Source organism: Anser brachyrhynchus, assembly GCF_964034855.1.
Source record: "Anser brachyrhynchus genome assembly, chromosome: 4".
Lineage (NCBI taxonomy): Eukaryota > Metazoa > Chordata > Aves > Anseriformes > Anatidae > Anser > Anser brachyrhynchus.
Genome location: NC_137698.1, coordinates 20347188 through 20373134, shown reverse-complemented (window position 1 = coordinate 20373134; position 25947 = coordinate 20347188). Strand labels below are relative to the sequence as shown.

Below are 25947 nucleotides of genomic sequence, written 5' to 3'. Positions count from 1 at the left end.
AGTAAAGAGTCCCTCTCTATCCTTTTTATAAGAATCCTTTAAGTACTGAAAGGCTGCAATGAGGTCTCTCTGGAGCCTTCTCTTCTCCAGGCTGAACATCCCCAGCACTCTTAGCCTTCCTTCATAGGAGAGGTTCTCCAGCCCTCTTGGTCATGTTTGTGGCCCTCCTCTGGACCTGTTCCAACAGGCCCATGTCCTTCCTCTGCTGAGGCGTCAGAGCTGGATGGAGTACCCCAGGTGGGGTCTCACAAGAGTAGAACAGAGATGGAGAATCACCTTCCACAACAAAATAGCACTCCTGGAGATGCCAGGGATCAAACCCAGGCCCTCCTGCATTTAAAGCAGGCACTCTTCCACAGTGCTACACCCCTTGCCATTAGAAATGCCATGGGAAACAACACTTCCTGAAGAGAATGAGTAGTTACTGCACACATAGATGAAGAGTCAGTCTTTACTCCATAACTTTGTGCACAGCTGCAAGCAAGCAGATTCTGAAATACAGTAATGAATTGACCAGGGAGTTACTTTTTCAGGGTCACTTTGATGGAGCTGATCCTATGGTATGTAGGAAGAGACAGACTTCTTGAAATTCCTAGCACAGGTTCATATCCCACTAGAATTTGATGCTTCCAGTATGTTGAGAGCTATTAACACTTTATTCTGAAGGCATAAGAGACTAAAGTTGAAGGAAAATAAAGGTAGAACAGATCAAAATTTCCAACTAGAAACAAAGTCTCTATATATTTTAAGCTCCTAATCACTTTAAATTATTTGTCTTAAGGTCCTTTTCATGTGTCCCATTCAGAGTTCAAGTGGCACCATAATGTAGGAGATCATTTCTCAGCCACTGCAATCTGACAGGTAAAAAGATCTAACAGCAATCACTGTGGCTACATATTTCCCAAACTGAAAAATACAGATGGGAGATGTTTAGCCATTCTGGATAACTGCAACGTAGCTGCAATATTAGCTAAATAAACTGCAATATTATCTAAAAAGGCTTTCTGCTTCATGCAGGTGTTAATGGTAATCATTGGCAAAGCATACCTGTCAAGCAGATTTGATGTGACCATCCAACAGGTAATAACCCCATCTCTTTTCTGAAAAGAGATTATGTTCTCTTCTGAAAGTCATGCTCCTGAAAATTACAGGAGGAAAAAAATCTGCAAAAAATGCCACTTAGCTTAAAAGACACTATAAGGAAAGGAATCACTGGCACAAAACAGTGAAGCCATTTGTTTGCTGGAAATGGTCAAATTTGACTTTTGCAAACCTTCTATTTGCCTTTAGAAAACAAAAAAATCTATGGCTGATTAATAACATCAATAAGAACTCTCATATGAAAAATACTCAAAGATGGAGCAAAACATATACTAACATCATGTAGAAAGATCATCTGGAATTTTTGAAACAAATAAACCTCAGAAAATTTAGCAATTATGGGTTCTTCTCAACTTTGATTGAGGTTGCTTTGCACAGCTTTGGCTTGTCAGTACTCAAAGAACAGCATCACAAACTTTATTTTGATGAAATGCAGCTGCCTCTATTAATATGACTTTTGTGACAACTCAAGCAGTTAAAGATAAGCCAAAGGGGAATTCAATGTGTTGGAACTGATTTTTATTTTAGATAAAAACTATGGATTTGAGTGACTGGAACATGGACATACTAGGCATGACGATACAGTGACAAAAGAAATCTTCCAGTTACCATTGCTAAAAACATGTGTCTAAGGAACTTCATTTTGAATAGCTTGTTTATCAGAAGAAGAATCATTTGAGCAGAAAGTGCCTTCAGCATTCGGATAGAAAATAAAATTTCTCTTCTTCTCAAGTGTAACTGGCACTGAAGCTAAATTTTTTTTCTTTCCCTAGATGTTTAATACATCAATCATGCTCTGCTTTTGTGGAGGTGTTGCAACAAGATGAAGACAAAACTATCTGAAGTAACCGAAGTATTTTGGGGACTTCTAAACTTGTGAGAGCATTTTGAGTTTCCTGGATATCTTCCACTCTCAAAAACATTTGACTTCTAAGTTCAGTGGAGACAGGAAAAAAGAAGGGAGACAAAAAAAATCTGTATAATGGCTTTTAGTTCCAAGCATTCCAACATTGACATTCACAGCTGAGCCCCAGATCTGCAGAGCATTTAAAAATAAGCCAGCTGCAGGGGTAAGTACTATATTCTGAGTGAGGCATCCACATCTTTAAAATGTAACATTTCACCATTTTCATGTTGAAATGGAACAGCACCAAAACCAAACCAAACAAAAAAACAACAACAAAAATCTGTCAAAAACAAACAAGCAAAAAGCAGCAGTGGAAACTTCATTTGGGTCCCCTGTGAGGTGACTATATTTGAAAGACAAAGGAACCTAACTTCAGAAAAGTCTTTGCCAAAGTGTGGGTAACGCTTTCAAAGTTCCAGCTCTTGGTACATGCCTTTGCCTCTTCCATTTAGCACTGTCACGTGCATATCTTACTGTGGGTGATTCTTGTTTAGAGCTTGCAGCTCTAAACAAAGTTGTCTAGAGAACTGCTTGGCCAAATCTACTGTCCTTTCTGAAGCCTCTGCAATGATCTGAAGTATATTGAAAGTGTGTGAGGAGTTTAAAATTGCACGCTATGCAAATGCTTGAAATACTTCTAGACGGGAGGCCTATCTCCTGATAGATTCCAATCAATTTCTGTTTTGGCTTGAGTCAGCAGATGTCTTATTGTTTAAGAAAATATCATATCATTCTTATGTCTTGACCTTGAATTTCAATAGTCAAAGAACATTACACGGGTGTACAGGGGGTATGTAACATCAGCTACAGCTATCACAGCTGTAGAAGCTGAGAACACTTGCATCAGTTAAAGGTTTGCTTATTTAAAAGAGGTTAAGGAGGAAATGACCAAACTCTGCAAGTGGCACAGACACTCTGATGTCGACAAAACGTGGGCAAAATGTAACCAGAGGCTATCAATTCAGTATAAAAATTCAGCATAGCTGAATTCAATGGGGCAAATGACTGGATTTTCAGCTGATAGATGAAATATGACACTGAATTGGAAAGAACAGACTAAGATACCTAGGCTGTTTGAGACTGGGTTTGAAGACAAATGTATTGGGAAATGTATTCTCACACACTGAGAGGGAAGAAAATAAGAATCTGCAGCCTAAGGTAATGCAGGTGTTAAAAAATGAAATGGCTGTTGTAAGGTGTGCTGCTCCAGGCAATATGAGATGTTGCATAACAAAGATATATACTTTACATAGTATGATATGCATAGTATGTATACATATGTATGTACACAAAACAGGCTTTCAGTCTGCCACATCTCTTACACAACTCTCATACAATTTATAGCTGTGACATCTGGAATGAATGACCAGCAGAGAATGAGAATACTGCTGTGATCAGACCTCAAATAATAAATAACCCAATGCATGAACCGAATTCCTAATTACTTGATTGCAATCCTGTTAATAAGGACCACATTTTTTTTTGGGTGTTTTTGCAATGCTTACTACATAGAAGCCCAGTCCGTGACAGGGGCAGTATAAATAAGCATGAAATTAGTAAATATTGTTCTTATTATTATATAATTTCATTTCTGTTGTCACAAACATGTCTCATTTTTTTCCTATGGTTTAGAAAGCATTTTTTCAAATTAGTAGATAAGATTCATGGAAATGAAAACGAGACTCATCCTTTACACTGGCTTCCCCCTTACACTGGTCATGATAGCTTCACTATTGAAACCACTGCACATCAGAGGGACTACCCCTATGCTTTTTAGGGAACCTCAGTTTAAAGTTTACAGCTCTATTAACAAACATCTGAGTCAGGCTAGCAGCTCGATTTGTGGTTCACTGTGTGACTTCAGCTTTGTTCTTTGTTAAGAATTCTCAGGATTTCTGATTTGCTGTTAGTTTTAAGAGAATATTTGGCTGCTAATCAGAGATTGATATTTTAATGCAAAAAAAGTTAATTCTGTGATGATTACTTTTAAGCCAAAGTCAGCAGAAAAACTCCAGAAGGTTTTGATGTCTGCAGTTTTTGTGGCAAGACCATAACTAGCAAGCATCACTAGCTGTTGCTGTAGTGATTTTAAAAAGCTATGCCATGCCCTTATTTTATGACTACTCTAGAGCTGTCAGTAGACTTTTCACACATACATAGTTACAGTTGACTGGTATTTCAACCTGCTTAAAAGGACAATTTTATTAGAAGTTTAAAAATTCATAAGCTAGAGGAGACAAATATCTTACTATAAATGCAGTCATTCTGATGCATCTGTTCAGAAATAACCTGCAGTCAGTCATCTGAATGTGGTCATTAGACATGCTGGTCTTACCAGAAAAGAGATAAAGCTGTATGTAAATAAGCAGCACTGTAGACTTTCCCACCAAGTACAGCAATGAGTTTTTTTTTTTTTTGCTAAACTGAGGGGCTAATCATTGATTTCAAATATGTACATTTTAAAGTAATAGTAAGTTCCTCGGTATAAGCAGTCTTGGCAAGGAGAAGAATACAGCTTAAGGCTACCTCCTGCTTTCATTAGCATCCAGTACCTTCAGTAAAGTTTCTGATTTCAACAATATCGAAATACAGTGGAAGACATGACAACATTTATTTCACCTTGTAAAATAGAATTTAGGGCAAGCCTTGTAAGTAACCTCAAACTTCAGACACTGGAACAAGAAATGAGAGAAGATGCATTCTAGTGAATATTAGACATTATTTGAACTATCCTTTGAGACAAATAATGGAAATATCCAAAAGCTACTTTTATTGATGCTAGGCAATATAAGGCAAGGAAAGTAAATTAGACATTGTTTTTTGTTTTGCTTTTTTTGGGGGGGGGGGGGGTTACCCTTAGGGAACCCAGGAGGTGGACTCGATCTTCATGGGTCCCTTCCAACTCAGCTTTTCTATGATTCTGTGGTTAAAGGGACTGACAGATCTAAAAATTCACATGAGCATTTGAACTTCGCTTCACTAGTGATTAACTGATATATTTCATTCAATGATCTCCATGATGTACCTAGATTAAAAGAGAAGTAAATGGAGATAAGATCTTTAAAGAACTGAAAGGTCCCCAGAGCTATTATGTCATTTTCTTAACTATTTCTAATCTTTTTTCTAGTCTCATGAACTATTAGCTTTTCCACTTAATAGTTGCCTCTCAAAATGCTATGCTTTGAAACAATTCCAGAAAAAGAAACCCAACCTATTCTATTGTTTATCTTCATTGTATCATCTCATCCAAAAACAGCTGTGCAAACTTACGCAGGAAATTACCTCAGTACATGATCATGAAAGAACATCTAATTACACAGTTCATTTTCTTTCAAGCCAGTTTTTTGAAGGATTATTGGACATATGTTATCTGAACAACTTTTGTGAACAAATGGCATTTATAAGGAAGGTTATTTGAAGAAAATCTCAAGTGCTTTGTTTTGAAGTTATCATTCTTGCAACATATGAGGTACATTTTCAGAATTTTACAGGCTACACAAAAATAATTCAAAAAATGTGCAGGAAGATCAAGACGATCGTACACTGACAGACTCAAAGACCACTCACAAAAAAGCAGGGAGACTATCAATTTTGAAAGTCAGAAATGAATATATATATCTACTGAATATATACACAACAATCCATACAAACAAGTCTCTGTACAGACACAGGATTTGAAGTAACAGGCCACAAATGTGAAAAACAAAATCACAATTTGCCACGTTCAGAATAAGTGACTCACCCAAAAGATAAATTCATAAATTTCTGCCTCAACTCTAGAGTGCTACAGAATAAAAAGTCACATATGATGCTTGGAGTTCAGAGAGACTTAGTATTCTACAGTGTATTTAGGGAATGTATTTCTCAAGCTTTATAAAGGGACTGAAGCTAATATATTGTATTATTTTACATACTCATTTAACAGAGACAACAGTTCTCCCTCAGATAAAGTAGTCTGACATTATGCATATCATATATGTAATGTTTTCACATACTGTATGTGAATATTTCATAGTATGTGGATCAAAAAAGCCCAAAGTGAGATGACCTTAGTGGAACCAACAGTCTAGAATAAGGAAAATTCTTAATACTTTTTCTTGCACAGTTCTACAATGCCACCGAAGCTGAAAAGCTTCCTTTTTGCAAAGCCCAAATATGCTAAACTAAGCATGTTCTGCACAAATGCATCCATCACTGATATCAATCCAACTGTGCAGTGTCTGAAATTCTTTGAGGGGCTAAGGGCATTCAAAAGCATAGTACATCTGTAATGATTCATATTCTCCTTTAAAATACGTAAGTTTCAGAACTACTGCTGCTTAAAGGAATTTATGGGATATCAGGCAAAAAAACAGTTTAGACCCAAACAGCAGCTGGCTGTATAAGTCATTGGTAACAGAGGAAACCTGTGATATTTACAATTTGATTCACAAAACTAACAAATGGGAATTTAATGTGCCTATGTGTTGCAGGTTCAAAATTATTCCACCATTTGCTCCACTGTGACTAATTTCAAGACTCATATTAATCGCTTTTTCCTACAGCCCCTCCTCTCAGAACAGTGCCAGGACACCATGAAAACTTGGAGGCAAAGCTGAGTCATTAAAATAAGTAATCTGTCTGGACAATTAACAAAGCATTAGGTGCTGCTTTAAACAGCTTAGCTTAAGCAGATTTGTTTCAGGACTATAATCCAAACAAGAACTTGAAAAAGCAAGAAGCAAAGAACACTGAACAGTAAGTCTTTAAGAAACTTGTGGAGTAATACTGTATTTAAGATAGTTCAAATTTATTTCTTTCTATATACCATAAAATTATATTTTGATTTTCTTTGACTGAAGTTATGTTCTTGCTGCACTTTTTCAGATATTATTTATTAATTGAAATGCTATCAAGCTTATCTATTTAGAAAAGAGTTCTCTGAATAGCTGAACATTCCTGGTATTTCACAGTGATTTCTAAACTGGAAGGATTTGATTTAGAGGCAGAATAAATGAAGTGCTAAACTGTAGTTTTAAAGTTGTTCCCTAACTGTAGCTAAGGTTTAAAATGATGTAGTGTTTGATGTGGAAAATGTAGGAAAAGATATCTAGGGACTGCAAAAAGCAATAGAAGCCAATGGATTTAGCTATTTTCTACACTGAGTACTTGAAAACCATGACATAAGTAGACAAGCAAGATATATGAGGGAGTCTAGAGAAATGTAATGAATTATAAGCTTTGACTAGGAATAAACATGAAAGGAATGACATGACAGATAGAAGGACCAAATAAGAAAACAGTGCTAAGGGCAAAAGTCCAGAGAACAAGAAATATAGGTCACATGTCCACACATGCTCAGAAATTTACTATTCAACATATTGACACAGACTGTGAAAGACAAAGGTCATTTCTGAACTTTGAAGATGGATACGGAATCAATGAAGTCTACAGAGAATTGGAAAGATGGTTCTGGAAAACAATAAGAAAAGGGCAACTGATGCCCTTTTGATAGAACTTCAATAGAATATTTTCTAAGTCTGATCTTCTGAAGGAACACGAATAAAACATTGGAGAGCTTGCTGCCATTTGTTGTTGAAGAGATGGAAAACAACCTAAAGCTGGTCAAAAACTCCAAATAAAGGCTAAGAAAGTGACAAAATCTGCGTCCAGTTGCATTTATTGTTCAGTACATTAGAGCACACTGGATAATGTGCAGTTTTGTTTTAGGTACAACATGCAAAACATTTCAGTATCCTTGTCAGATAGGGAAGATTCCCTTAATACTGTGATCTAAAATGGTTGGAGTGCTGCAACAGAAGCCTGGTGGAATCAAGACACCTTGAACAAAAAAGCAGGTCCTTCAGAAAGCCTCCTTATGACAAGGATCGTGATGGGCTGTAGCACCATGCATATTCAGTCACAGAGGTAGCCCTGAAGTAGCCATACTGTTCTGCATGGTGGCTGAGAACTCCAAATTGGAGCTAAATCTAAAGTTGAATAATTATTATAACCAGTAAATTAATTTCAGAGCAAGTGAGTCATGCTACTTATCAAAGTTAGGGTACTTATCAAACAACACCAGCTGCAAAAAAATCAACCCAAAATGTTCTGTGCTCTCAAAGGTCCAATTTCTCTTCTAGGAAGCAAGAGGAATCAAAAACAACGTGAGAAAATGACAGAAAAGCACTATTTTGATGCTGCTAGCTGAACGATGCTCTGTGAACTAAAACCACCTTAAACAACTGCAAGTTTGCAGTGATGCCCCTTCTATCCACTGTGAGTACTTCAATCACTGGGGGGGTGTGGAGTTATAATCCTGAGAACCATCTTCTTTAGGAGGACAGACACCAGCCCAAAGTAACCACAAAGTTACACATGCAAAGAGTCATAGCTAACTTCTAATAACTCTCCAGAGTTAAACCTTTGAGTGAAGGTTGGGTTTAGGCTTATTGCTTAATTATTGCCCTGCTACAATTGACATTAACTTTTCAAGTTATACTACTTTCCTTCTTTCCTTACTTGTCATGTCATCTGTCTTCCTAACTCAGTAACATCTTAGTTTTTGAATACAGAAGGTATTCTTTCAGTTTACAGATAGGTAATCATTAGATGGTTATTTCTAGTAACATTCTGATGTGCTAAAAATATCTTTTTTAGTATTTCTACAAGTAGTTGGTCACATACTACATTTCTACTTCTCATATAGATATGTAGAAATGCTACCACAATAAATTCTTAGTCATATCAATACATCTTCAGAATGGATTTCAGCTTAACTTAAGCATATACTGATGCTGCCATACAGTGTTACTACTGGAAATTTTGTTTCTTTGGTTTGAGTATACAAAAACGTGACATGAGAAAATTCATGATTTGGAGATTTGTTTGCAAGGCAAACAAGTTTCTTGTTTTTGAGTAAAGTAGGCAAACATTGAATTGTTGACCATTCCTTGTGATGAGTAGACAAAATGTAGAAAGTGTGACTCATCTTTGTGAGACCTGAATCTGATCTGAAGTTCTCTGAATAAATATGGATACAGAAGATAACGTGAATCTGAATATAAGCAGATCTTAGAAATCAGTTCACTGCTTTGATGATAGTCTATGAAGTTATCTTTGCACAAGAAAGAAGTGCTCAGGCAGCCTGCTGCTAGTCAGCATGCTGGTAGCAAAGCTCTGCCACTGTAAAAGCTTGAGGAAAGTATAGGGAAGACCTGCTCTAAAAGCTTACAGTGATGGGGTGGGTTACTGCTGTGACAATTGGGATACCCCAGTACAGACACTACCAACAAGCAGACTGCAAATTGTCTCCACTGGGATGGTTTCACTTAGCTTATTTGCCTTTTTTATGCATTCGTACCCCTGCACTTACATGTGTCAGAGGTAGCCATATCTTCAGGGCATGATCTAGATAGTGATCACTGCAGCAGTATTAACAGGGTGCAAGTGCAAGCTTCGCACAACTGTATTAGATTGTCATGAAGTATTCATTAGAAATTCTTACCAGGAATAATTACAAAGGAAGTACTCAACACCCTTTTAGAGTGCTAATATTCCTAAGTGCAAGCATACAATGAACAGAAGCAACACAAATTCCTAGGTGCATCCAAAAATAACAGAACAAAAGTGGGTATGCTAGGCAGACAAAATGCTGTTGAGGAGGGCATCTATGAACAAGATATTTATACCACACAAACAAGGAAACCCAAAGCAGGTTTCCAGCAACCAAATTGTTCATAATTGACATTATCAGGCACTGCAGAAATTCCTTGTAGCAGAGTACACTGAATGGGCAAGAGAAAAAGGTACAAGAAAAAATGCTGAGAAAAAACAGAAGTAAACAGTTTTCTAGGAGAAACTACAAAAAAATCCTCAATTATTTACCCAATTAATTCAAGACATGTTTGAAAACCTTTGCTGCAAGGAAGTAGAAGAAAATATGACTGCACTTTGAGCTCTACTTTAGGTATTTAACTAAAACTAATTTTAAACAAATTTGCTTTTAAGACAAATTTGGTTCTACTGTCTTCTGTATACAGAGACAAAAATCCAGTGTACCCTGACAGATGGAGATCACCGTGTTAACTATTATCCATAATGGTTACATGCAGAATAGTTAGAATAAACTTGGCTAGTGAAAACTGTATTCAAGTAGCACTCAGCAATATAAAAATCCCCGTGGGATCCATTTCAGTAAGCATGAATTACAGAAACATTGAAATTGTTCTATTTATACCATTTATAGCCACCACCTGTGTCTAGGTGAAGGAAAGAAAGGAAAACAGTGCTGTCTTCCTGTCAGACATGCTGAATATTAACCTCCTGTATATGAGAGATCCTTATTTGTAGAGACAGTGTATATATTCACAAGCAATAAACATAAATGAGTGATATGCCGGGGATACTACAGCACTAGAAAAAGGAAAATGAAGATGTAATTTCTGTAAAAAAAATACAAATAATTAGAGGAAATGCTGCTAAATACATTTATTTCTGCAAATGCATGAAACAAGTATACCATAAAATGGAACTATCTTTTGTACAAGTACCTTGTGCAGCATGGTAAAGAACCATAGGACTTACTTAAGCTTTATATAAAGTAATTCTATACATACCCAGTAGAAAAAGCCAATCCCAAGAAAATTATTAGCAACAGATGCTGAAACATGCTTCAGCATCAGGAAGGGAGAAAAAGGTGGGTTTATGATGCACTGCAGAGGTTCTCAACAGTGGGGTTCCTTAAGTTAGAATAAAAGGAAAGGGGAGAACTGAAAAGGTAGTGGTTAGAGATAGTCACATTGATAAGAAACTTCCAAAGGAATATCAAATATTGATGTAAACAGCAACAGAACCACCAATCTGTACAATAAGGCAACAACGCCCGAATTTTAAAATGTATTCTGCTTAATGAATGTGTTAAAGAATGAGTATTTAGAAAGCAGGGGACAAAATAGCATCAAGGATAAAATGATGTGATCTGACCGACAACTCTAGTACAAGCAAACTGTCCTTGACCTCAGTAACAAAATCCATTTGAGGAAAATAGGAGAGTACAGTATTGTGGTAGTAGATGGCCTTTTGTGTTCTTTATTCCCAGAGGGCTTCTTGAAGTACCAATTATCAGACTCCATAGCCTGCATACCAACTATACATGAAATTGCAACTGGCTTTCACATCATGCACCCACATCAGGCTATACAAAAGTCAGGCACTTAAGAGTACAGTGACCCTGATTTGTAATCACCTTTATCACAAGGAAATTGGCAACCAACCAAAAATCCCCTTCTGATCCCATGGTTCTTAAAACATTTAACGAATTTCTGTATTAAGAATTTCGCTAGAGAACATACCTAAAGTTAACATTTAAAAAAATTTAAAGGTAGTCAGCTTACCACAGAGAACAGAGGTGAACGTGCATCTTCAGCTTTGGTTTGATGCCAGGTATAGGAAGGGAAGTTATGTAAAAGACTTCACTGCTTACAGCACTTCAGGTTTAAGACTTAGCAGTATTGCAGCCTTCTTATCCCTTGGCAAGTATTGCAGCCAAAGTAGTGAGAGGAGGCCGGTAAGGACCGTGGTAAGAGGTTTGCTAGTTGATTTCAGTACAACAAGCATTTTGCTTTTAGGGAAGGTATATTCTGGAGATGAGGCGCATGCCTGGGGGCAGTGCTCTCAAACAGAAGGGGAAAGGTTATTTTGCCAAGAGAAATAAAATTTGATATTTGACTTGGGCTAGAAAGTTAAAGAGCCAAGAGCTGTTTTTCTCACCCTTTATTACTGGAAGAGATGTTAAATATTAAGCACAGTACATTTAGTAAGCATGATACATTTACACAAAAAAACATTTCAGGTATTGACAGCACCCTTCTTGCAAGGGAATAAAAAAAGCTATAACTTAAGGTGAGGACTGACTGAAAGAATTTATATGAATGTCTAGTACACCTAGAATTTGGACTTCAAAGTCTAGAAGTTCCCTTTTAATCCTTGTTCTAAGGGAGAACTGATTCAATAACCTAAATTTGGGAAAGGTTTGGAGATTTAATATGGCACAGAAATGAGGAAGAACTTTAATCTTGTAACAAATTAAAATTATGCAAACCTGCATGTTAGATGAATACTCAAACTACAGAAGGCAGACTCAATTATACAGCCAGAGATATCTGGAGACAATTAGTAATTATTTACATTAAAAGACAACATATGAATGCAAAATACACAAACCATTAATAAAAAATGATTTTATTTATAGGCCATCAGTTCTTCATCCAAAATGAAATAAAGCACTGAAACATCCAGTTCATTCACATGTATGGAGACATTAGTTCTTCATAAAATGTACCTCCCAGATTTTCAACAATATGCAGTCCTTCAAGATAACTTCAAAATAAGTCTGTGGATGCTGTTACTCAAGAAAAAAATTATTCTTCAGCACTCATAGAAAAGGCATTAATTCTTCACAAGTGGCTTTGTGATACTAATAAAGTGAGGGAAATTCACGCAAAAAGGTACCTTTCTTTCAAGGCCTCTAAAATGAAGTTGTCCATACCATGCCTGTATTGAGCTAAGAGCACTTTCATACCCAAGAATGAAATCCCTTCTTTGCTCCCCAACACAGGAAGAACAGGTCCTTAAGAATCAAGGCTAAGGAGCAGAAAACTCATCACTGAATCTGGTGAAGAGGTATACATGAAATGAAATCCATAGCTACTGATATGGGGAGAAAGATCATGATGCTTCCTCCAGCAGATATCATTGCACGCTTCTAGAACTTCTCTGGGCTGTGACTGGATACCAATTTTCAAGGATAATCCCTGTACTTGTGCCCATTCGTGCCTTTGGCCAATGGCTACAGAATTGGCCGTCTTCTCTAGGCAACTAACATAGTACTGACTGTTGCACTAAGCTGATACTCAGGTTCAGCCGAAGTGGCCTAACAAAAGCAATGTCATCACTTGACCTCACAATACCAAGCTACAAGGGAGGAGCTGACCACTGTCAGCACAGGGGCAGGGTGCCTCTGCTTGGTAGCCTCTCCTTCAAAGAGAATTAGTTTTGCTAGCCTTGTATCTGCACATCAAAAAACAAAGTTAAGGTGATAAGACAGAGCTTATATTTCAGCATCACACTGGAGGAAAATGATCCATGTGAAGTGTACATCATGCAGAATGGGGTTTCTGTAGGCCTAAATGGAAAGGTATATATCCTTCCCAAACAACACAAAGGTAGCTAAAAGGCTGTCTAAGGGTGTAGACAAAAATAGAAGCCATCCACATACCTTTCCCACTATTTAGCATTTGAATTGAAAATTTCAATACTTGCTTATGCACAGCAGGGTTTGAAATTATTCTGTTTTAGACATGGGACCTTAGGAGTCAGGGGAGAGTAAAGAACGAGCAAAGTGTTAAAGGAGTTTCTTACAACTGTAAGAATTGAAGAGATCAAGTTCTCCATGATGAGAAAATGCCTAATTCAAGTATGGTACTATAATGGGACTATATAAGAATTTGATTACAAGTTTGATTATCGTTAAGGTAATAAATATCTTCTAGAATTAGGTACATGACCTGGTATATTATTAGGTCATTTATAAAGTGAAGCATAAAGTGAAACAAATGAGCTAGGAATATTTTACTTCTTGTGCAAGGTGTTTCTTCAAGGAAGGGATATAAGTTGGCCTTCTCTTCAGGGATATCAGTGAATACTGTTTAAAAATATAGGACAAACCTTTGTACACTTATTGGTCATGACTACAAAGCTATTTAGAAGTAGCAGAAGTCACTATTTAAATAGTTAAACAGACTTGCTGATTACACCTTAGTTTCTGATCAACTTGAAAAGTACAAGGTTAAAACATGCAACATTCTTACCATATGAATTTAAGGATATCATTAAGGTTTTGTTCTTTTATATCATATCCATCCTCAAAACTATGGGAGGAAAAGATAGGTCTGACCTTTATTTTGACATGTAAGGTAGGAACCTGGATTATCCTACTCAGCTGCAATACTGCCTCTGACTTTGAGGGACAGATTTTGAAAGAGCACTTCTAATAGCAGCATTTGTATTACAATCTTGAGCATTTTTAACTACACATTAAATATGCAGACATTAAAACATTAGCAGTGTTCTCTTAACCTGAAGAATTCTTAGTAACTCATCCTCCTGAAACAGAACTTGGCAATCATTACTCAGGAGTGCAAAATTAATGTGGAATTTGAAGCAGCTCACTGATATGACAAGAAAAACTGCCAAGAGCAAGGGTGGCAAGGTTCTTGAGGTTGCAAAATTAGACTAATGCACAGCACTGAATTAACCCTGCTATAGCAATTGTTATTGCCCTAGGAAAGCAAGCATTATACAAATGGGTTGGACATTGTCCTATAGCATTGGATGCCCACTGTTGGTAGTACTTGGCACTAAACTAGACTTGCTGCTTATGTCATTTGCTAGAAACTCAAGAAGCATCCACAGCAGGATAGGAAAGTAAAGTAAAAAGAAATATAAAAAGGATGAGAGTAGAAGCAGATCAGAAATTGCTAAAAGATTAAAGATGAAAAGCCATCTTAATGAGAAAAGGGAGAACCACTCCAAGAACTACCAGAAGAGACTAGAAGCACTGCTGTGAAAAACTTCAAAAGGCAGAAACTTGCAGAAGGCATAAATAGCTGAATTTGGCAGACATATTAGTAAGAATGGAATGTTATTTGAAATACTTATCTATTGTTGTTCACTGACAGGACAATGTCATTTAAGTAGTTTTCTGAAAAACCCTCAGTTCAGTAAATTATTCATCAAAACCAGTCTTTGGAACAGCTTTATTTAAACCAAATTTTTATGCTCAGTTCTGTTCAATTGTCCAAGTTCAGCATCTCCTCTAGACATTTTCCCCTCTCCCAGTCAGCTTACCATTTTTAATACCTGAAGTTATGTCTGAAATAATGTCATCAACATCTCAGCTTTCATCAGAACCCTGAATTTGTGCTACAACTTGATCTTCTGTTAGTTATCTCCCTTGAGTCAAATATTTGTCAGGCTACCCATTCTCTCTGGACACAAAAAGAAGTCCAAGGATCACCTGTAACAAAAACAATGATTACATTAGTCTGGATTTACAACAGGAATTTTTATTAAATACCATTACTCTACTAAAAATTGTCTGAACACTAAAAAAAAATCAAGAACAGTCATTCTGAAAAGTTCAATGAGATCTCCAATGGGATTATCAAAAGTTGGTTCCAATGTAAGCAGAAAACTCATACTCTAGAAAATGCACTGAGAAAACTCTTCATGCAGATTCTTACACTGCTCAGAGTACACACGTTTAAAACAAAGCCAATTTGGAAAGCCTCCAAAATAATATTCTTACTGATGGATCGCACTCCCCAGTTCTGGGATGGCTGTACTATTTAGCAATTACTGTTTTTTGAAAAATAGTACAAAGCAGCTGTGTTCCTTAGTTCTTCCACCAGTGACTTAGTCATAGATAACTCTCAAGCTCAATTTCTTTGAGCACTCAGCTTCCTTTACAGAGCTGTTTGGACCTAATGCATGCTGAATCTGCCTCAGCTGCAAACATTGGTTTCTTCCTTTTCATTTGGCCAAGTAGTTAGCACACTTCAGATTAAGCATGCATGCAGTCCTAGTGAGTTAGCTACATATCACTTTTCTAGGGCCCTGGGGCCTCAGCAACATCAGACTTGCTCTGTGTTCTTCAACAGTACCAGAAGCTAGAGTTTTAGCAACAAAACATTTGTGCCATGAACATAGAAAACTGGGAAAAGCCAGCTACATCTAGCACAGAACAGGGATGGCTGAGAAGGAGGGTGGGGTGTGAATGCAGCTTTCTGCCCTGATACAGTAGGTGCTAGTTATCAGCTTGGCACCAATCCCTGTAATATCCAGCTTTTGTCAAGTGTTAGCCAACAAGACAGACACAGAAGAGTCAGGGTGAAATTACTGGAGCTAACTTCTTGCCTGCTGGAGGTTCCCTTCTGTCACAGAAGTTTGCTGGAGGGGTAATCAGGGTACAGTTGGACCTTAGTACAAAAATACCCAGGAAAAGGCAACCCACTGGACCAACAGACCAGTTTCAAAAGGAATACAAAGAAGAACAAGAGGGACAGTAGCACTTGAACTTTCTTCATTGACCTTAAGAATGACCCAGTCCTGTAATCACTGCATACCCAAGCCCCCCATGGCAAAAACATTAGTTTAAAGCTTAGTGTATTAAAATGTCAATCTTCAGAGTCAAAGACTTAGAACTGCTCCTTCACCTTGTTCTTGACACATTGTTTTTCTTGGTATGGTTAACAGCGAAGGCATAAGGATACTAGCAGTCACTGATAGGAATCTGTACAATCCTACATAAACCACTTGGAATAATCTCTTCTCATTTTTCTGAGACGTTTAGCTCCAGTGCTTAGAGTTTCAAATAAAAATTTCACTTATCACAAAAACTACTAGTATTTCTTTAATCTACCTTTCCTAAAGCTGGTTATTCCATATTTCAGAGTAAATTTATTGAATGACCTTATTTCTCATCTATGAATGTTTCATTTTCCATTGCTAATATTAAGATGATTTACAGCAAACTTGAAAATGAGCTATCCTCATTCTTTTTCAAATGAATTATTAAAGAAAGCTTATAATTTTAAAGTTTAAGTTTCATGAACATACTGCCAAGATATGGGCACTAGAATCCTTATGCCTTGAATGCTCCTCTTGAAATTTCTTTCAAAGTTAAAAGATCAGACATTATAAACCAAATTCAATCCAGCATTAAATCACAACTATTCCCATCAGGACTGAATTGGTGTCAGGTGCTTGTTAGATTGGAAAGTTACCATTAAAGAAACAGACGAGAACTGTGAAACTTATAAGTCAAGTACATTAAATAAAAGAGGATCCTACCAGTTGCATCATCAGCTTCTGTGTCTAGAAGAGCATCTACTGAAGCCATGCTTGTGACTATGAAGGAGTCTGTAGTATCAGAAACTCCTCGCTTGCTGAGACAAACTTCTTTGATACTGACTCCTGTTTTGATCAGTGTCTTTTACTAACCTTCTGACTGTCAAGAAGGTTACACTTGTTGAGAAGGTTTTTCTATGCCTTCCTACTATTCCCCAGTGCATTTTTTTAATCATAAGTCCACTGGTTCAATTTGTAGTAATCTTCCAAAATATGTATATAATAGAGTGGGACAGAGATGCGAGATGTATTCCCCCACCAAATCCACCTTTTTGGCAAAGTATAAGTATTCCTCATTTCTGTTAGTCCTTTCTTGCAAAAAAGGAAAGTCTTCAATGACATTTTCTTCAGGAGGTATCTTCTGTTCCTCCCTGACCTTTTTCCAGTGCAATTTTCATCCTGTGTCCTTTTTTCCTCAGTAAAGGTGCCAGCAAAAGACTTAACATAGGCTTTTGTAAAAATCAGAAGTTTCTCTTATTATAGCTCTGTAAAAAGTTGTAACTGTCTTTATAACCAGCAAGTTATGTAATCTGATTTAAGCACAATTTGTATTTGCAATGTTCTCTCTTGCTGAATAACCTGAATTAGTATGAAAAATTAGGAAACTCTTCCTATTCAATAAATATTAGTCTTAAGTGTAACTATTTAGAAAACAGTGGCCTAAGTTTACTCACCTGAGTAAGCCTTCCTTATTTCAATGCCAAATTAATAGTAGCGTTCACTTAAGTGTAGTTATGCTCAGGTATGGGGTTTTACCAGATTAGTCATGAACAGTCTGCACACCTTTTTGAGGCTTATTTTCTTCCCAGAGTTTCCTTTTATCCATGTATATGAATCTTTCCTTTGAGGAAAAGGATTTTTTATCTGCCTCATCAGGAAACTTAAAACTTACTTTTCCTACTTATTTTTCCCTATAGCAGGCTATAAACAATTTCCTATCATATACCAAGTATCTACTTGTTTCCTACACTTTGAAATGAAGGATTTTTGGAAAGTATGTATCTAGTTCATATTCCAGGCTAAAATAACATGTTCAGGAAAATGCTCTGTTCCCCTAGCTGTAGGAGATAACTGTTGCCGGTTTGCTGCAGTTCACTGTGACAGAAAAGGCAAGAATGAGAAATACAGTAAGAGTGAGCAAGCAAGCATGTGCCTTGATTCAAGAGGAATATTGTGAAATGTACAGTACTGAATATGCACACAGAACCAAACAAGTGTGTTACATTTCCAGAAAATAGGCACTGTACTTATTTCAGGCTCATTACCAGAAATGTCTGTAGTGCAACACTCCCCTCCCCCCAAAGCACTGAAGTATGTCTGTATTAAGGGGGAGGAGAATATTACCCCTTTTCCCTGGAATAACCTCAGTAACATGGCCATCTCAACCCTCTCTCCATTAGAGCATCTCACAAGAAACAAAGTTAGTCAAGTGCTACCTTGGTGTTTTGGAGTCTGATTCTTATCTCGACCATACAGTACTGCACACTGTAGTACTGCCAGCTCTAGTGAAAGTAACTTAAAGTAACTTCTGTCAATGAAAGCAAGAAGACACAGCTTCAGGAATTTAGATCAATGGCATCAGGAAAAGTCAGATTGTCTTCATTTTCATACTGTGCTCTGGTATTCCACGATGGCTCAATAAAACTGTGTACCATCACTTGAATTGCCTGACTTAACCTCAGAAAGGTAAGCATGCCACTGGTTGCCAGAGTCCAGCATCGGCTACCTTCACTGTGCCAGCTTACAGCAAAGCCAGGGATCAAGTTCCCCCTCAGACGAATTTTAAACCACTAGCTACTAAATTTAGCAAAGTTATAACAAAGAATCTGGCAGCTAGTCATAAAAAAAGCAAAACTAGTATCTTAATTGCTATGGAGTGAGATTCTGCTTTCATTAACAGCCCAGCTCCCCTCACATACTCCTGTGTCCTCTCAATGAAAGATGCACAGGGCTGGCTGCACAGATTTGGTACACGTGCACAGCAGCTGGCCTGCCATGATAAAGCTGAATGAATCTGAGGAAGTTGCTGCCTGTCGGAGCAATAGCACTTGAGCTAAGAGGGATTTACTTAACACAGACCATTGCAGAATTTATCCCATCAAAATTACAGATTAAGGATGTACCCCAAGCTGTCTCCATGTCCCAAAAGAAATAGCAAGTAGGAGATAAAGCATGTGAAACAAGTGTCTTTTTATTCTGAATCCTGCAGCATCTATAATTTAACGTGTGGCTGGCTCTGAAGCTCTCACCGCAGGTATTTATCACCTGAGACCTTTCTCTACCTGAAAGCAGCTCACCCAGAAGCCCAGCACCCATCACGCGAAGTCGCACCGTGCCCCAGCAGCACCTCTAGCACCGCTCTAAATGCCACCCTCGGAGACTCCCTTCTTCCTCCCTCCCGAGGTGGGAGCTAAGAATAGCACCACGAGGCGGCGGCGGGCGCTAAAAATACCCACAGCCACCCCGCCACCGCAGCGCGGGGGGAGCCCGAGGAGCTCCCGGAGCCAGCTCGTCGCCCCGGCGAGGCTTACCTGCGTTCCGCAGCTTCTTGTTGCGGTACACGGAGAGGACGACCAGCAGGTTCCCCAGCAGGTCCACCACGATGGTGAAGATGAGGATGGCGGCCAAGGTGGAGGTGACCCAGGGCGGGCGGCGCGGGGCGTCCTCGGCCGGCGGGTCCCGCGGCAGGACGGAGCCGTTCAGGACGGAGCCGTTCGCTCGCATCCTGCCCCGGGGCCGGGCCGGGCCGCGCGGGGCCGGCTCCCTCCCGCCGGCGCCGGGGGCTCCACGCAGGTGGCGGGAACGGTGGTGGCGGGAAACTGCTGCTAAACAGGCGCGTGCCCTGGCGGGAAGCTTTCAGAGCGCCAGCCCCGCCCGGCCCCGCCCCGCCCCGCCCGGCCCCGCCCACTCACGCACGAACGCGGCCGGGGGCTGCCGGGCGGCGGCGTCACAGCGCCCCCCCGCGGCGCCCGGCCCTCCCGCCCCCGTTCATTCATTCATTGGTTCCTCGTCATTCATCGGCCGTCATTCACACGGCGCGCGTCCCGCCCGGCCCCGCTCCATTCAGCCCGGCGGCGCGGCGGGGAGGGGGTTCGGGGTGCTGCCCGCGGCTCGCAGCGCCTGCGGCCGTGTTCGGAGCCTGGGGAGCGGCCGGGGAGCAGCAGCCCCCGTCCCGGCAGCCCCCGTCCCGGCAGCCCCCGTCCCGGCGGCCCCCGTCCCGGCGGCCCCCGCCGGCCGGGCTCAGCCGCTCCCCAAGAGCAGCGCAGAGGAACGGGGGAGCCAGCGCCCAGCCGTGAGGAGGACCCGTGCCAAATATCTGAGCCAGCCGGCCGTGGGAATTACGCTCCCATTCAAGGCAGCAGCGGAGCTGGCTTCACGTCGTGCTCTGCCGAGCGCGGGTTGTGCGAGTGGCTCTGGCGGCCGCGGGGCATCAGCGGGTATCGAAACCCTGCTCCAAACATTTATCGGGCGGCTGGGGGCACCTGAAAACTCGGGGAGGGGGCTGGGGAGCCCGCAGTGGGGGCCCGGCTCCCGGGGAGGAGGGGGCTCCCCGGGGAGCCGGGGCGCTGCCGGGCTCAAGGAGCAGCTCTGCGGGGGTCCCCGGGGCTCTGCGGTGATCCGCGGGGCTCTGCGCGTCTGCTGCCACCGCTACCGACTCAGGTACCGCGACCTGCGCTTAACCACCCGGCTTTTACAATTTCATAGCTCTAACGGCAGTTCTAGGTGGCGGCTAATTAAAGCCATCATCATGAGCGGTTAAAAAGCTCTATTGCGGGTTTTTCACCCCTCGGCCCTGCCCCTGCCCAGGAGACCTCGGCAGAAATAGCATCGGCTGGTGCAGCTCACACCTCGGGGCTGCCGGCGGCCGCGCTTCCCCCCCACAGGACTGACCCCTGCGTGCAGGGCCCGGAGACCATCAGCTTCTGCATGAGAGCATTTTGTTGCCGTGGGGGAGCGCTGATTTACTTCATCACTTTCTGACTTAAAATTCCCAATATTCCGGCATCCCCCGACCCCTCACGAACAGCAGACGCAGAGGGACATGTGGGCACTGCAGGCAGTCCCTCCAGTTGCTCCCAGGAGAACAAAACCCATCACTGGAAATAGAGAGCAGCCCTTGGCTGGGGGAGTGAGCACACACTGTGCCCCCCACCCCCTGCAGGTGTTCCAGCAGACAATGAAAAGTGAGTCTGTGTGTCCTTGTAGGCACAAGAAAATAGGTTATCAAGCTGGGGGAGAAGATTAAAATTAGGGGGAGCCAGTAGCAGGGGCCGTCAGGTCGAGGGCAGGCACACGTGGAAGCAGACAAAGCTACCTGGTTCTCAGCAGACCTCAATGGGTGTTTCACAGGGCAGGGAGGGACAGCCCAGAGAGAGCTGGGAAGTTTCACAAGGTCAGATATTTTTAACCAGAAGGTAGAGTGAAGGTTAGGACCAGCCCAGGATTTAGCTACAAAAAAAGGGAATCTGGACCACGAGGGAGCTGCTGTCCTTTGTCTCGTTGCCGGGATGCTCGGCCACATGTCTGCAGCTGAGACCCCCAGGGAGGCAGAGCCATCGCTCCCACTGGCTTGTGCCAGAAGAGCACACAGGGCCCAAGGGCCGCTTGTGCTGGTGAGAGCAGTGCTTAGGGAAGGTGGCACCCGAAAGGGAGCTGGGGAGGTCCTGTCAGAAAACTGTGTGGGAGCTAAGGGTGACACAAAGACACCCTGGGGACCCTTGTGCTGTTTATCCCATTTGGGGGCTATAGATCCCTCTGTGTGCTCACTTTGCTTCCAGAAGAGTGGGAACTGACCATGAGCGGGTCACACTCCAGCAAGGCTTCCCACTCTTCCTGGGCTGGCCTTCCCTCACCTTGACAGAGACGTCTCGTCCTAGAAACTGTGCTGCTCCTTGAGGTTGTACAGGTGTTTACTCGCACTTTAGAGAGTTAGACACTTCAAGGTGCCACCCAAGTGCTCAGGCTCTGGAAACTGCAGAGGAACAGATCTAGCACCGTCAGGCTAGTTCACACCAATCACTATTTCAGTCAGTCTTGGAGGCCATTCGTCTGGTACTGTCTGTGATACCCTCTGGGGCTAGTCTCTCTTTTCTCACATTTTCTATGCTTTTTTTTTTTTTTGTCCAATATGCATCTTTAATGTATAAGTAAGTTAAATTATGTTTTACATTAACATAGCATGGAAATGATCAATGCATGAGAACAAGCAAGTTACTAGGACAGTCACCCCCTGTTATAATTGTATAAATCAGGATTAACTTCACAGTAAACAGCAAAGCAAACAACGATCAGAACCAGATTTTAGTGAATCAACCTTTTTCCCCCCTGCAGCAGCTTTAAGTCAGCATAACATAATAAAAGGAGGCCAAACACCATTCACCATATATTTACCTATTTGTTGCTTATAGTGGCTAGAAATGGCAAGAAGCTCCGAGGCAGCAGCAACCGTTCTCAGATTATTCATCTGGAATGGATGTGTTGGGAGAGCGGCACATGTTTGTGTTGCTCTCAGAGCAGGCACGTATGGGCATGGCAGAGCATCACTGAGTCTGGGTAATTGACCAAAAGATATAATATCTAGACATAAATAACCTTACAAAATTTTGTTTAACCTCCTAAAAATCTTCACTGCTATCTTCCAGAGACTCATGGAACTTGAGCAACATAATCTTGTGCTGAGAATTGTACAGCCTGTTGAGGACGCACTCAGGGAGAAGTGAAATCGAGTTTGGAAGACGGATACAGTAGAAACATGGGGATCTGGTGAGTACAGTCTCTGCAAACATGCTGCAAACAGACAGGGCCAAAGGCTACCAGAATAAGACAGATGAAGAAAGGTACGAAAAAAAACAAATGAAATCAGGAAGTAAGTTTGGTATTAGGATACAGCCAGTGCTTGGAAGAAGGGAGAGTTGGCGTACGGTGTGAAGCAGGTTTAAGTAGAGGATTGGGAGACTGTGGGCAGTTATTCCCTGACAAGGAATGTCAGGGCCCTGAGGGCACCCTGAGCCTCCACCTACACCCCCTGCCTATGGGCCAAGGAGCTCCAGCCTAGGCCCTTGGTCTCTGCCTGAGTTATGAGTTAGGTGTGCCTGCTGCCAGCCCTGCCTCTGGCCTTGTTTCCTGGCCAACCTTGGGACTGCGTTGTAGTCTTGATTTTGCTCTGTCTCCTGTTGATCCTATCTGATCCCTAACAACTGCTTTTGAGAGTTGATCAACTTAGATTGTTCCAAAATGTTAACAGCCCAGTGGGTAACAATCAGGGCTGCTAGGCACAGAGCAGTCTGTATCAGTGTGCACTTGTGTGCCGAGGAAACAGAGCTGTTTTATCATTTCTGACTGCCTTCTGCCTCCTGCAGTTCTTCATTTTAAATGTTAAGAATAGGGATTTCCATAACATTTTATAGTGTCATGACAACGTGTCACTCCGTTGCCGTGCCTTCTGGGCACAGTTCCAGACACATCCTGGTACGTACCATTTACTTGCGTTAACTGTAGAAGTTGAAAAACTCCTGTAATGCAGTTAAAGTTCTACCAAAAGCCAGAGCACACCTGCACATTCAGATTGTAAACTGGTACTCTTGTACTTCAAGGCTGTTGTCTGCTTATATATTTTGTATCAATGCTTCATTACTTAGCCAACTCTGAAATTCATGCTGATTCCAATTCACCCATTTCTCTGGTGTTCTCACTGTGCTGACCAAAATGCCAGCTGCAAACACATTGTTTTGTTTTGTTTTGTATTGTTTTCCCACACAGAAGTCATATTTCCTATAACAAGGAGGGAGATAGCAGATTCCCTTTAGTGGATCATGCAAAATAGTTTAAAATGGAAATAAAATTCTTTCCAGTTGCATATTTTTATACTTAGCTTTGAATATTCTACTGTTGTGTTTGTTGTTTTTCCTTCTCAGCAGCAATTTTATCATCCGTTTCCTTTAAGTCTCTGTGACTCTTTTCTCAGCCTGAGTCAACGGTTTCTTTGGCTTTCCTTTTGTTTAAAGTATGGCGAAGAGAGGATACATTAACTGACTTGAATTCACTGAACTGGAAAGGGACTGCAAAAAGCATTGACTGCAATAAAACTTCATATATCAAAATCCAGCCAGTGCAGTTCCCACCCAGTAAAAGAAAGGCAGGAAGATACATTCAAGCTCAAGAAAATCGTTAAAAGTGAATGGGAAGAAAAGAAGGGACTGATAGTCTCTGCAATGAAGCTAGATGAGAATGAGCTGGCTGGGTGGGCTGCTAAGCGCGGGGAAAAGGAGGAGGTTAAAATACAGTGGAAAAACATGTGATTGTATGTGTGTAGTCAATATGCAGCATTAGGCTGTTAATACTCTACTGAACTCGGTGGAATAAAACTTGATAAAACAGTGGTAACAATTCCATGATGCAATGCTGTGGAGCGCTTGGCAACAGGCCCTTGAAGAAACGTGGAAACACATGTGATTAGAATTGATGGAAAAACGCTAAGACAGCTTGATTTGAAATCATCAGAGGCTGTACTAAGTATTGAATGTTCTTGATAATACAGAACTTCACAAGAAAGGAATCAGCATGGTTACAAATACAGCAAATACAGGCTGAGCTGTTTTCTTGAATTAGAATGTCATCAGTAAAGCAAGGAAGAAAGAGGTCTTTAAACAATCTCCCTTCTATGCAGTGATTCTGAAAACATTTTCAGTCTTGAATCTACAAATAACTTCTTGGATTTGTGTTTGTGTTTGTTTTATTTTTTTATTTTTTTTATTTATTTTGTGTGGAGGTGGTGTGGTGGTGTTTTTCATTTGTTTGTTTGTTTTTCCCTCCAGTAAACCCAGAGGAGTCTCAGACATAGTTCGTAGTTGAGGATAAAGGTCATGACATTGATTTAGTTTTCTCTCTCTGCCTATGAAAATGACAAAACTTTTATTGAGTTGCTCTGGTTCTATACCACCGTGAGTGATACTTAAATTTTAATCCTAGAAGAAAGAATACATAAGAAGAAATGGAGGCTAGAGAATCCACATCATTTTGCTTGAGTTGGCAGTTGCTTACTGCTGAGTATTTGCTCATCTTCTCTTTATACTGATTTTTCTTCCTGCCTTCACATTTCACTTAATTTATTTGTCTTTGCTACTCCTTCACTAATAAGCAAAAAGAAATATCATGACAATTTCTGCTGTAACCCGTTAATCTCCTCCCAATGTGATGCACCAAACTACATCTTTATTAGTATCAGTAATTCCTCAGTTAGTTAAGAGTCAAGTATCAATATAAAACCTAGTCACACGGTAAGCCACGGGATCAGCAAAGATTGCTCAACCTTATAGGTGATCTCAAAGTCCACAAATGTGATGGTTTCGTCACATGACTAAACAACATCAGAAATCCTTTAGAAGGGATTCAACACATTTCAGATTGCTCAGTAATCAAACACTTTTCTTTTTCAAGCAAATTCAGTGTTCTTCAAAGAGACAGGTAAGAGCTCTGAGAAGTGTTTCCTATACCTGGGAAAGATGCAATGCAGGCAGGTAAAAGGAATGCTGTCTCTGCCACTAGTGTACCTGAATGTGCGAGAGGGCAATTCTGCCTTCACAGTAAGAGCACAACGTCTTTTCTGAAACTGTAAATCAGGATAGCCAGTGTGATGACAGCTATATTGTAGCTAATATTATTCTGGGCATGCAAGAAGAGACTCTTTCATTTACTATGGGTGTTTAGAGAAAAGCTGGGGTGGCAATAGGGAGCCATAAAACCCTACTGAAGTCAGTGGTCACCACTGCATCATTCTGTCACACTTGGTTCAGCCTGTTCCAAAAATTCAGATCATATGAACTGCATCTTGTGGTTTCTCACACATCCTCTTCAGGGTTAATTGTATTCGTCTGATCTACCAGCTTAGGCATCTTCATGGCAAAACGTATGCATGCATGTGTGCTTATCTAACAGGTAACATCTTGCAGCTTTATTTAGAATTGATGTTATCTGCACTGGCTGGACTTCAG

The 25947-nt window shown here is 40.6% G+C and overlaps 1 protein-coding gene and 2 long non-coding RNA genes across 8 annotated transcripts in view; 1 reads left to right on the top strand and 2 right to left on the bottom strand.

Annotated features, from left to right (window-relative positions):
* Positions 1–18011, bottom strand: part of LOC308194867 — a 40456-nt gene extending 22445 nt beyond the window's left edge. For both annotated transcript variants that reach the window (XR_013950947.1, XR_013950948.1), the window contains exons 1-2: positions 16901–18011; positions 14897–15065 (exon numbers count right to left, since the gene is read on the bottom strand). This is a non-coding gene — a long non-coding RNA (uncharacterized lncRNA). The remainder of the gene's footprint in view (positions 1–14896; positions 15066–16900) is intronic.
* The window catches only part of MTNR1A (melatonin receptor 1A), a 47724-nt gene extending 27935 nt beyond the window's left edge, over positions 1–19789 (bottom strand). The window contains exon 1 of the mRNA XM_080591407.1: positions 19489–19789. Within this exon, the coding sequence (XP_080447533.1) occupies positions 19489–19681 (193 nt within the window). The 5' untranslated portion in view covers positions 19682–19789. The remainder of the gene's footprint in view (positions 1–19488) is intronic.
* The window catches only part of LOC308194868, a 126085-nt gene that overhangs the window by 63013 nt on the left and 37125 nt on the right, over positions 1–25947 (top strand). For 2 of the 5 annotated variants that reach the window (XR_013950952.1, XR_013950953.1), the window contains 2 exons: positions 1018–8266; positions 22600–22720. This is a non-coding gene — a long non-coding RNA (uncharacterized lncRNA). The remainder of the gene's footprint in view (positions 1–1017; positions 8267–22599; positions 22721–25947) is intronic. The other 3 variants (XR_013950950.1, XR_013950951.1, XR_013950949.1) reach the window with 3 other exon arrangements.